This window comes from Salminus brasiliensis, chromosome 5 (assembly GCF_030463535.1).
Source record: "Salminus brasiliensis chromosome 5, fSalBra1.hap2, whole genome shotgun sequence".
NCBI lineage: Eukaryota > Metazoa > Chordata > Actinopteri > Characiformes > Bryconidae > Salminus > Salminus brasiliensis.
The window spans coordinates 25,074,837-25,088,398 of record NC_132882.1 but is presented as its reverse complement, the minus strand read 5'-3'; the positions used below and the strand labels follow the sequence as shown (position 1 = coordinate 25,088,398).

Sequence of the window (13,562 nt, the reverse complement as noted above, 5' to 3'; positions counted from 1 at the left end):
TTAAGACTCTGGTTGATTAAAAAAGAATTTAATACCAGAGCCAGAGTAAACTTCTCAACTCAAGCCCCCCCTGCCCCTCCTTCTCTCTCTCTCTCTCTCTTGCCAAAGGACATTGCACAATCTCTAAATTGGCTGTGTAAGCATGGGGAGGCAAGCCAACTACATGACTGAGGGAACTTTGAACCCTGAACTTAAAGGCTAACCGCCGAATGAGATAGTAGTGTGTGTATAGGTGTGTGTCTATGTGTGTGTATGTGCCCATTGCTGGGATACGTATGAGGCTATTAGCCATCTGTCCCACACTCACTTAGAGACTTTGCGACTTGCTTTCTGGTGTTTGGACTGTAAGGACAGATTTCCATACTCAGTCTCAGTGTCCTAAAAAAAAAAACAGAAAAAAAGGTGAGAAGAGCTGACAGAATACTGTTTTCAGGTCTTTTTTTCCAGTTGAAGTAGTTTGCTGTCTCAATCCCGCACACACAAACGACATAATGCAACAGTCATATTTTTTTTACCTTGACTCTTTAAGTTTTTAACATTAACTCTTTAATTTGAATCTTAAAAGTATTTGGGTGTATTTGTACTACCACTAACTTCCCTCACCATTCCCTCACCATTCCTCCATCCCTGACTCTCTCTCACCTTGCTGACCGCTTGTTTGACTGACTCGGATTCGATGTGCTGCTGTACAGCCAGGTAGATGAACCTGTACTGCGCCTCCGTCTGCACCATGCCAGACCGCTGCTCGCGCACCATCAGAATACACTTCTGGATGTCAATGTCACACTCCACACCTGTAGACACATATTACATTTGAAATTATCAACAGCTTGTGAAATGTATGTACACTTTTATTATATTATACATAAATAACAATACATATTATTAGCAATAGTAGCTGTATTTGTTTTGTTATACATGCATTGGTGCATTAATGTGTGCCTGTTTACATACAATCTATATATAATATGATATTCTGTATGATATAATATTGCATTGCAGTTTGACCAGTATATTTACTGGGCCTTACTTTGTTGAACATTACTGCCAACATGTCATGTATGTAAACAAGTGAAATGGAGATACATGTGCTATATATACAATATGAACTATATATTGTGACACTGGCTTACTCATTGTTTCTTCCTAATTCATTTTTTCAAGGGTATTGAAAAAAAGTTTATCAGAGTTTATCCTGCTTATGTTGGAGTAACTGTCTCTGCAGTCCAGGGAGGACTTTCTCCTACATTTTGGGACATTGCTGTGGGGATCTGATTGCATTCAGCATCAAGAGTGTTAGTGAGGTCAAGATGTTGAATGATTACAATCCCACCTCATCCCCAACTCCCCAAATCATCCCAAACGTACTGGATGGAGCTCCTTCATTCCAGAGAACACAGTTCCACTGCTCCACAGCTCAATGCTGGGCTTCAAACCCTTCTAGGCCACACCTGCAGAGAGTCCTATTCTATTGGCAATACTTCTTTACAGGGACTACTAGAATGCAGTTCTGTTGTATCAGCTGTTGCAGTAGGAGCAAATAAGGTGACAAAACCCCAGATGACTTTAAACTAAATGCTGAACGATGTTTAAGGTCTCTAGTAAAGTAGAGAGCCCAGAAGCACTGGAGGGTTAAATGCTCTCTAACAGGTAGGGTGTGTGGTGGCGGGGTGGAATCAAACTGGCTACTTTGAAGCTCTTGACCTGCTATGAACTGTTATTCCTCATATTTTACAACCACTGCCCCACCAGGGTGCCTTGATAGTACTACCTTAATCTGTTAGAGAAAGCAGATGTGCACAGCTGGGGGTAAATGACCTGCAGCGCTGCCATTTCCCATAACACGACTGACCATGTGTTACTTTGTTATTTCAGCACGTTTCCGTGTCAAGTTTGCTCTGGCTTTGCTGCAGAATTTTGGACACTATAAAAAAGACTTAATAACTTTTACAGACACATCAATTATTGCAAAGCAGTGATCTATGATCTATATCCTGAATGTAAGGTTATATTATATGTTTGAAAAGCCATTTTTACATGTATTTTTCAGAGCTGTGGAAACACAGACATCTGATTTTTGTACAATATAGTTTGAGCAAAAAGACCCAGGGGGGAGTTTCTCTGTGGTTCTAATCAGGTTGTTAGTTGGGTTCATATAGCTTGGTGTAATGTTCATTTATCTGATTCTCTTTTTATGAGAATTGTACTTTTTAAGTCTGTTGCTTTACTACACTATTCTGTAGTGCTGAAATAAATTAATTTCTTTGCTACATAAGAAATCTGATTGGTTGACAGGCTCGACAATTAGGCCAAAGCTTTGTATACTGTAAAGACAAAGTATGCATGTTTAACACCTAAAATTAATGAACAATTTAACTGGTACAGTGATTTGAAATTATGGTGAAGCCCTAAAGGTGAACCTTTGCAGTAACCCTTGCAAAGGGAATTTTCATGTGCTTGATCTTGGATTTTAGAACTCTGGCCAAGAAAAAGCCAAAAAGCATCCTGTAACCCTGCTGGGCCTCACAATAGAGGGTGATCTCTCCAACAAGGTCGAAATCTTTCTAATGTAGAGAATGAATTATTGGAGCTACATTAATTCATCAGGTTTGATGTTTGTTTTTAGTCCAGCAGCAGCAGCAGCTCTGGATGAAAGTTATGGTACCTCCTTCATGTGTTTGAGCTTATTCAGATCTGTTAAAGCTCCCTCAAGAGTTCTTTCAGATCCAGCACATTCCACAGAGTCTAAAAGCTCATAGTGCTGGCTAAGCTTATTCACTACCCCTTATATTACTACTCCTTCTCACTTTCCTGACAGCATGTTCATTATTACCCAATGTAGTTTTAATGTAACCAAAAGCATGACAAATGAGACAACAGAGAAGTAAAGAGAGTTAAAGAGGAATTAGACAGCATGAGAGTTACTGACAGAGAGAAGAAAGAGAGAGAGAGAGAGACAGAGAGAGGCCCACCTTTAGTGTCGATTGTTTCTATTAGCATGTCGATGACCACAATGGTTCCTGTTCGGCCAATGCCGGCACTGAAGATAAATATCATATTTACATTATTACAGCTTCTGCTACTAGTCCTCCCACTGCTTCAATACTTTTACCTGTCCTGCCAATCAAACCTCACAATATTATTACTGAATGTTACTGCGCATGGCTGCAATTGTATCATTTTTATCGGCACACTTTTATCAGTCAACACACCATACATGTATGGTGCACAGACGGCACACGTCTGTGTAATGTAGCTGCAAACCAGTTTTCACCTTGCATGATAATGAAGACAGACAGAAAGAAGAATAGAATGAATGAACCGATGAATGAATGAATGAATGAATGAATGAATCCTCTTACAATCCTGTACATCTGTTTCTGTTGTTCTTCCACTGGTCCTTAACAGCTGTTATCACTACTGTTGCTCTTTCCACTCCCTTTTCTTCCAGCTTCTACACACATATCATAAGTCTTTTCTAAAAAAAAATCCTATGGGCTTCTGAAAGTGTACACAGTCAGAATGTATACTGGCCTTCAAATGGGACCTCTAGCTACTAAGTGAGCGCTGTTTTTTTTGTATTTGAACTACTCAGCAGTTGTTTATGAGTAAGAAATGATCTGTGTGTTGTGTTGTGAGGTCGCTTCAGCAGCACTGAAAAAAAGTAAAAGCACCCAAGACTCAATTTAAAACAGATACAAATCTGATTACTCAAACCACTTCAGGAGGAGATCTGAGACACATTTGCAGTGTAAACGCAGCCATCTCTTCAAGAGTACATGGGGTCATTGTGTTCACTACACAATAAATCAACATACATTTTTAATCCAATTTAAAATATTTAAAAAGATTAATCAAAACGTTAATCAAGACGTTAAAAAAGATGTTGGCTACTGACTATCAAGTCAAATCCTTAGGATAGTTGAGATGAAATGTTTGACAGCTCTTTGAGTTCATTCTGCAGTGAGGGTCTTTACCTGCAGTGGATGACCATGGGTCCTGCTCCAGGGAACTCCATCTGCTTGTTGTTGACCTGTGTGAGAAAGCTCAGCACACCGCCTGGCTCCTGTGGGACACCATGGTCCGGCCAACTCAGATACTGATAGTGCCAAATCTCTCGTGGTGGCTCACTCTGCAACCATCATAGCACAGCAAACAGGAAAGACTGAGACCACAGCCTACATACAGCAATTAACACTCACTGAGCAATTTAATAGGAACACCTAATCATTCATGCAATTTTCAGAGAGAAAGTGCACCTGGAAAATTTGCAGGAGCTGTGTGATACAAGCATGTCAACAATACGCAGAATCTCAAAATGTTTCCAACATTTTGTAGAATCCATGCCCCCAAAGAACTAAAACTGTTCTGGGAACAAAGGGAGGATCTACTCAGTATAAGTACAGTCTTCCTAATAACATGCTTAGTGTTATTAGGTATGTAAAAGTAGGCGAACAAAAATAACTATATTCTCATTAAAATCTAACACCTTCCTTACATGTCAACAGTAAAACACACAAAAACCCAAAACAAAGCCGTGATTATAAGGAATAATGACATCATGTATTAGCCCTTTCATGCAGGAATTATTAAATAACAGAGGTGGATTTATAACAAACAATTACCCCCAAACAAAACTAAAAACACAAGTTCTTTTTTTCTTTAATATGTATTATCCTGACAAAGAAACACAACTGTCCACTGTAGTGTACTGTACACATATACCTACAAAACTGTGTCATTTTATATTAAAATATTATATAATACAGGAATATATAATAAATAATACTGGAATATAGTATATTGACAATATATTATTGACAATGTCGTTAAAAATATCATTTTATTGATTAACTAATGCTAGTTTGCCCAAATAAAACAAACCATCTCCTATAGAACAAAATGCAACCATTGATGCATGACATCCACTAGAGTGCACAGTTACATTGATTAAACTCTGATAAAAGTGTTCCCTACAAATGAATCAGATAATATTTTTTTGAACTGACGATCATTCAGCAACAGTAAATGTTTAGGAGATGTACTGTACTCTGTTACTTAGAAGACTAAAATCAATAACGTGTTTAATCACGCAATGTCCTCTAAAGAGGTTAACATGGCACTTATGTTCATGAAGGGAAGAAGTGCACAGAAAAGGAGAGAGAGAGAAACTCTACTCTCTGTTATTGATAGTAGATATTTAGTAGTTATTGGAGTTTTCCATTAGTTCTCTCCATTAGCTGTGATGAGTTGTGATTAACTGCCTCACTGCATCAAATGCAGAACTGAGAATGTCTTCATACTTTAAGCCACAGAGGGAGCCTAAATAAAAAAAAAACTGTCTTTCAGTATGGGAATGGCTACACAGCCACTTGATCTACAAGCGCACACTAAAAAAAGTGAAAATTATTAATGAAAATATAAAAGTGAAAGTAGGGATATAGGATGAGTGAATTGTCCAAACATATCAAACGGAAGCAGAATCTGAACTTTTGAGGTTTGGTAGTGAGTGAAGAAGTGTTCCTACCTGATCAAGAGGTGCCAGTTCCAATACTCTGACCTTGTAGTCAGTAGCATCTCTCTCAGACAGCGACATCACCACGTATCTGCCAAATTCCTTGGAAGCCCCAGGGTCCGGCCAGTATGGCACACACTTATTCTACACGGCAAACAAGTAACAGAGCTTGTTAACACATCTCATCTCATCTCATTGGAGGAAGTCTGCTTGCATAAAGAAACTATCAATACAGTCGTATACAAAAGATTAGGTTCCCCCTGGTCAAATTACATATTGGGGGAAAGCTAGAGGAGCAAACAGGGATCGGCACTAGGCAAAAAGCTAGCCGACACTAGCTTTTACCATCTCTTCTCTCCAACACCCGCTCCCTTGAAAACAAACTGCACTACCTCAGTTGACCACCAAACTCAAGCTACCAACACATCAGAAGGTTATTTTCTTCAATCAGTAGGACTCGAGAAAGCCAAATCGGGGGAAAAGAAGTGAAGTTTGGACAAGGTTCAAAGCTAACCAGCTACAATCTTGTCAGCTTGCCCACAGCACATTATGCTGAGGACACAATCAGAGAACAGCAACACTATGTCGTAAGACACGTGAATAATTAGTGTTTTTGTTACATTGTTAAAACTATGCTAGAATACGTGGCTCCTGTAAGTCTGCTGTAGTGCAGTAAACCAGCCCAATAGAAGAGTTTATTGTTGTTTTCTCTGTAAAATAGAAATCTGGGTTTCATTATAAGGCAAAATAACAAGGTTGTAAATAGCAAATGTTAAATGACATCTGAGCATTTCTGCCCCAACCAAAAGTCACATTCTTAATATTTATACATCATTGAAATTGACATATGACTGCAGACGGTACTTTAAATGACCAATATGCACGTGTAAATACAATAAATTAATAACATCAAATGTAAAGCTTAACTACGTGACTACACTGACCCGTCCTTTCTCCACCTCCCTCGTGGTCATCACTATGACGTGCGACTCTTCCTGCCACACCATTTGCCAGAAATCATTGACCGTTGTTGCAAGACATCCTTGACAGGCAATGTAGACCTTCTGAGGACCAATCTCACACATTTTGTTCTACAGAGAGAAGTGACAATGGATTGAGACAGTTAGGATATGAATGACACTGTAACACTGTTGTGTCTTAGTGGGGAAATCTTTTCTGTTTTTGCATGTATACATTTGCATTGTATTGCATTTATATACATCTTTTTTTGATAAATCATAAAAAAAAACCTAATAATATGCAAGGTTCATTTAAAGAGACTCACCTTCACATAGTTGGCATTGATGTAATCGGATCCAACTATATTGGGGTCTCCAGTCTGTAGAACTACTCTGGTGTCATCAACTGAATGATAAGAGAGAGGATACTGATGAGCTTATATGAGACCTGTGATAAGTGTGTGTAAAGCGTGTGTAAAGTTAGCGTGTCTCACAGGGAAGGATGTTCTTGTATCTGTTTTTGCTTTTGTTCTCCGGCCGCATGCCTTCGTCTCTGCTCTTCTTCACTTTGGACTCAGACTTCTGCAGCGCCTGCACAGAGAAACAGAGAGGGACACACATGTACATGCAGCTGAAAGCACAGACATGCAGAGATGAAGCAGCATGAAGGTGCAGTCATCACCACATCTTGGAGGCTAACCTGTATTCTGAATCTTCTAAACAAATGTTTGTTATCTTGTCTTGTTTTTGAGTTTGGATTACTGTCAAAGGTTTAGGGACATCTAGCTTTTTTAAATGTTTAAAATAGAAAGGAGCATCTTTTCCTCTTTTGTTCTAAATGAAAAAGAAAAGTGTTTAGATCTTTTTTCTTTGCAAAAACTGAAGGAACAACAGGTAACAGGACTACTGTTGTATATAACTTTTTATAGATTGTCATTGGTATACAAAAACCCTGTATCTCCAAAATTGCAATTTTATAGGAGAAGAAAAAACAACTTTCAGAGAAAAATTCAAGAAAATTGATGTACAAATATTTTGAAGTGCTTTTGAAGTATTTCTATCTTGAGGCAATATAAAGAACAACTGCCATATTTTTACTAGGTTAAAAAGTGGAAAAACAGTAAAAAATGAACAAAAAATGTTGTTACAAGATGATGTCAGCACTCATCAGCACCCAAAGTGCCATATGCAGAATGAAACGGAAGCTAGCAGAAGGATGCAAAGTTTTATTTGCATGTCTAAAATAAGCTCTGCAGTGGACATGGGAGTGGAAATGGACTTTTACACAGTGTGGGTTCTTTCTATACTCAATCTACGTAAGATGCCCCTCCCATGTCAAGAATGATGTTATATATTGTATAGTTACTTATTAAATGAGCCTAAAAAATGTTTTAAAACTGCAAATTTGCAAAAAACATTATGCATTTAATGACATAATGTGAATCTGGCTGTTGTTTTATAAGTTATGTCAAGATTTTATGTTGAATGGACCAATAGAAATGCTCCACAATAACTTTTTACACTGACTTCCATTAAAAGTTAAGAATTTTATCTTCTCCAGTAAAGTTGCAGTTTTGGGGATTCTAAATATTTATTTCTAAAGATACATACACTTTTTCTTAATATTTGTGGACGCCCCTTCTAATGAATGCTATCAGCTACTTTAAGTTTGCCAAAAGAAAAGGACACTGTGGAGCAGATAAATCTGAACCTATTTACACCATGCTTGATGCCAGGCATGGGCTAGAAGGGTTTTAAAGCCCCCCAGCATTGAGCTGTTGAACTGTGTTTCTGAAATGATGAAGCTCCATCCAATACTTTTGGGATGAGTTGGGAGGTTCATTCACCATCCTTAATTCAACATCTATTCGATTATAAGGAAAAAAAGTTTTTTCCATTCAATTTTCCATTCATCTAAAATGTAAACATTTCTATGTACTTTCATAAACTCTTAAACAACCGCTTAAATTTATTCATGTAATTCTGATGTATTGTTCAGTTTGTAAGGCATAGTTAACTTTGAGTGTGGGCATTATGAGTTAACAAGCTAAACTTGGAACTATACATGCTGAAGAGGAAATAATTATTAGAAAATATGTGTGGTTTAGATGAAAATCAAATTTTGCCTAGGACCCCAATACAGTATGGGACTGGGACTGGCTTTACAGGACACACTCACATCAAACTCCTCCCAGAAACCAGCTTTTATCTTCTTGTCTCCTCCTTCCTCAATCTGGCGCTCCGTTGTCTGGTCCAGCAGTTTCACCCTGCTCTCAATGTTAGCTGCATTCACCCTGGTGGAGAAATAGGGCTGGGATAGGGTGGGGGGAGATCAGGAAAATCAGGGTAAAAATGTACATATAATAACAAAAATATGAAAATGACGATACAGTTCTGCATTAATTTTACTGCTGTTGTATAGAGTCTGCGATCTCAGTCTGATGCTAATAACAAGTAATGAAAGCTTACAGGTATGTAGCTCACACTGTATGCCTAAATCATCACACACACCTCGGATTCTGTCGAGAATCATTCATTTTAAACAGGCTCTATATGAAGCTCTATTTTTGCCAATTTTTATGAACTAATATTTTCTAGCTTTTCTTCTAGCTACTTACTTTTACCCTGAATTCTTTATTAGTGAATCACCCTCTGCCACCTTCAGTTATCTCCTTCACTGCTAATGGTATTCGTTATGTAATTAGACAGCAGAATAGTGACCGTAATGCACTAGAACTTTCTCTAGCATGTATATCTAGCCCCCATCATACCTCAGTGTGGATTGCACATTGGCCGACATAAGCCACAGGAAGTGGTAAGTTATAGCAGCCTTATTGTGACTGAGAGAAGCTAAAGGAGTAACAGTGAAACACACTGAGTGTTTTTAGACAAATCTTCTGTGATTTACAAGCCCACATATTGCACTCATGATCGACAGAATTTATTCAGTTACTTTTCATTAAGTACAAGGATTACTAATTTGTTAATATTTTGGATATTCTGCAACACTCAGCTTCATATTAATCAAAGTGTTTTTGGGAACCATTTTTTTTTTTATTATTAATAGTGAACAGAAGAAAAGATGCACACGGATGAATACAAGTAAATGTATATATAGATAAATGTAGGTAAAAAGAGCAAGCTTTACCCAAATAATGATCTGGGGTCAGTTTTCCCAAAGCTTCGAAACGCTCTGTATTTCATTAACTAGTTCTCAGGAATTTCTGTTGTTTCCCAAATCCTTCCATAACTAAAGTACTAAGTAAATTTACTTGACTAACCCGACCTGTTCATTACTCGCAAAGTAACTGGAGTGTTTTTTTTCTGCAGTTAAGCACCTAAAAGCCTCTTTTAGATGCTTAACCGCTAATCCTACAAGTAACAGCAACCACATTACTACTTCTACTATTCTTCTTTTTATTATTCAGCCAGCAATATAAGTGTACTAAATTATTATTTAAGTGAAATATATATAATAATAACAACCCAGAAGTTTTCCGGATAGTAGGGGGAGGAGCAGCATGTGTAAACGCAAATGTCCAAATCAGTTGTACTGGATATTACCAAGGCTTTATCTCACCAGCCCCCTAGTAGAAAGTTCGGTCATGTCCGAGTGACCCCATGTGTAAATAAAGAAGGTAATTTTCTGGGGAATTCACAGTGAGTATGTTGATGACATTTTTCATGTGACTGGCTCGAAACATCCTATGCTATTTCCACAACGTACTTTTAGTTATGCTGTACTTCTTGCATTCCCTACGCGGGTGCCGCCCCTTTTCTAAACCCAGCGGAACATTTTCTGTTGTGAGAACGCGCCTGACACGGAAAAATCTCCGGCTGCATGTGTGAAAGGGCAACTCTGAAAAATGTCCAAACCTGATTCATATGTGAAAATGGCTTAAGTGTACATAAGTAAATAAATACTCTATAGAAAACATAATTTTATACATATTTTAGATCAGACCTTCTAATTATTTAATGAATTAAAACTATTATGTTTGCAAACGCCACACTATATATTTTTTTAACATGTTATATTCAGTAAATATACAGTCCCTGTGCATTAAAATGTGCAGAAGTGTGGCTCAGCAGCCTCATTAGTTTGTTCGTTATTCACTAAGATGAAATTTTTGGCAAACTATCCCTGTTACATCCGAACATATTTTGCCATGAAGGTATATGACATAAAATAACAATATAAAATATTGGGAATTTTAATTAATATTTAATTTATTGTCTAAATCATGGTATTGGCAAAAATATTCAGACATATTCTGTTTAGTCTTTGTGACGACCAGTGTGCATAAACAGGGAAGTATGTACGAAATGAGGGCAATAAGCAGAGAGAGGAAGTGAAGGAGTTCTATCCCCATCATGAGTGAACACCCGTCTCACCTGTTTAAGATAGACCTTGGTGCCTGAGACCTCCTCAATACCTTTGCGTTTGAAATTTTCCACCAGATCTGCCAGAGAGCCAAAGGCTTCTTTCCCACCCACTGTGTAGCCGTTAGTCTGAAACACATGGAGACATAAAAGATAAGATAAAACACCAGTGAACTTCCCAGAGCACATATCACACAGCATCATTTCCCAGGCAAATTCATTCTGATCAGCAGTGATGTCAGAAGCTGATTTGCTCTGAGCTGAGGTCACCGCTTTGAGGTGAGGAATGCACATTTGCTTTAAACGTTGTCAGGAAATAAGGTCATAGACATTTCCAATGTGTCTTATGTATAGTATCGAGGAGGTTTGAGGCAGGCTTAGATGATAAAGTTGCTAAAACCAGGAAACTCAAACAGGTGAGAAGGGTTTATCAACTCCCACCTCGAGAGGGCGCCACACCTTTGCAAAATACACCAAACAGCTTATAAACGTGAGTCAATCAGTCTTAGCTTTAGCTGCAGGGTGAGGCATCCTGTAGCTGCCCACATCAGACTCAAAATCCTGAGGCTGGCCTACAAAGCCAAAAATGGACCAGCCCCTCCTTACCTAAAGGCAACGGTCAAAAGCCGATCCATACCAAGAGCCCTTCGAGCTTCAAGTACAGATTAGCTTGATTCACCGTCCCCAAACTCAAAATGTATGAAAGACAAACATGCAGACTCTTCTCTGTCCTGGCACATCCCCTGGGTCACTTACTGCCTTCAAATGCTGACACTTAAGGAACACTTCATCAGCACGAATCTAGCACCTATTAACAAAAACCTTGTATCTCTTAATTGACAACTTTAGAGGATAAGAAAAAAAACTTTTAAACTTTCAATGGAAAACAATGTAAAGATTTCCAGGAGAATTCCAAATATTCCATTCTTCATGAAATTGTGATGTTATGTACAACCAGATTCCAGATTCACATTTAGTCAGTAAATGTAAATAATGGAAGACAAATATGTGTGACAGTGTTTCTAGGTATACATACAGACTTTTGCATTTGGCAGTATTTAAGCTTGAGGTGCCTTTTACTAGCCCATTCACATTTTCATGAGAGTGTGAAGAGCAAAGCACTTCTCTTGATTAGAGTGTCTGCTGAATGCCATGCATGTAAATATAAATGTGAATATTAGTCTTCACTACCAGGGGAGGAGCTTAGACTGCAGGGCAGTGATGTGACCAGTCCAAACAAACAAAAGAGCACGTGGGCCGAAGCCATGTAACTAACCCAGAGCCCTGTGACAACATCCCATCTATCCTTGTAAACGGCAACTTGTGTAAAAAATACTCGTATAGACCATCTCTATTAAGTTATTCATTATTCAGCAGGGGGTCCAATCATGTCAAAAAACATGACATGCAGTAATGTCCTTATCTAAGTTTGCTCAGTAATACACTGAAATTACAATAAACACAAATAACATTAATACCAAAAGTAGTAGTTTAACATCACTGTGTTCATTAAACACATCTCCAAAGCTCTCCTCATGAGAGTCTAGTATTATTTATAGTCACCATCCAACCCCTAGAGGAAATCAGTGCTTAATGGTGTTAAATCAGGTAAGCTGGTGATGAATTTATCAAATCCATGAGCTGAATAAGGGCATCTAGGAGAAATCTGGAACCAAGCTTTGTTCTTCAAACTAGCTCACAAGACGCATTGTTTAAGAAATATATATTCCTTTTACTTTGTTTACTTGTATCTGCTGTAATGTGATCGGAGATAAAGATTTTATATAAAGCGCTCAGGTGCCTTAAACATCTGCACTGTAAATAAAAGCATGAATGTAAAAAGAATGACCACAGCCTGTTCGTGATCTCACCCTCACAAAAATAGGTTTTTCTGTTACTTAGAAAAACATATATGTATGTGTATATATTGCCCTGGAAACACACATACACATACAATAATTAATATGCACACACACACACACACACACACACACACACACACACACACACAGAAGAAACAATCAGCTTCAGAGCAGCATATTAAGCTGATCTCGTCTTTACCCCACGTCATAGTCATCATGCCCGAAATCCGCTGCCACACAATGGCCACCATTCAGAGAGCACAGGTTCAAACACACAGGCTTACACATGATGTAAGCCGTGTGTATCTAAGCTCTAATGCAGCATAGCTAACCTAAAAATAACAAGCGGAATAGGTAAGTTCGCACACACGTCCGTGTGTGAGAGTAGAGTTGCAGAGTTCACCACAATGTGTTGTGTATTTCCTGGAGACTTATTTATATAAACAAAAATGTTTTTTTTTATATAGTGACCAAAAATAAATACACTTAACCATCCCAATAGTCGAACATTTGGACACGCCTCCCTAAGTGTCATTATGAGTTTATAATGAGATTATGAGTTTTATAATCTTAAAGCCTGCTGGATTCAAATGCATATGCTGAAATGACTGAAATAAAAAAATAGCAAAGTTGATGCCAAGATATGAATTTATTTCCCTACAAATACAAAAAAATACTCCTTTAAAGAAAGTAGATTTCAGCTGCCAAAACAACGCCCCATACATTGGATTCCTTGTAAAGTAGCTCAAGAGAATGACAGGGGTGTGTAAAACTGCATCACAATATATTGAGGAGGGGCTACTCTAGTTTTGAGTTAACTGCATAATTTCATATGTGTTACTT

The 13,562-nt window shown here is 38.0% G+C and overlaps 1 protein-coding gene across 3 annotated transcripts in view; it reads right to left on the bottom strand.

The window, feature by feature from the left end:
* Positions 1 to 13,562, bottom strand: part of ptpn6 (protein tyrosine phosphatase non-receptor type 6) — a 37,871-nt gene that overhangs the window by 2,401 nt on the left and 21,908 nt on the right. For all 3 annotated transcript variants that reach the window (XM_072679927.1, XM_072679926.1, XM_072679928.1), the window contains 10 exons: positions 10,870 to 10,986; positions 8,654 to 8,785; positions 6,969 to 7,065; positions 6,801 to 6,880; positions 6,460 to 6,606; positions 5,528 to 5,659; positions 3,978 to 4,132; positions 2,973 to 3,040; positions 643 to 794; positions 308 to 378 (listed from right to left, as the gene is read on the bottom strand). In XM_072679927.1, the coding sequence (XP_072536028.1) occupies positions 308 to 378; positions 643 to 794; positions 2,973 to 3,040; positions 3,978 to 4,132; positions 5,528 to 5,659; positions 6,460 to 6,606; positions 6,801 to 6,880; positions 6,969 to 7,065; positions 8,654 to 8,785; positions 10,870 to 10,986 (1,151 nt within the window). The remainder of the gene's footprint in view (positions 1 to 307; positions 379 to 642; positions 795 to 2,972; positions 3,041 to 3,977; positions 4,133 to 5,527; positions 5,660 to 6,459; positions 6,607 to 6,800; positions 6,881 to 6,968; positions 7,066 to 8,653; positions 8,786 to 10,869; positions 10,987 to 13,562) is intronic.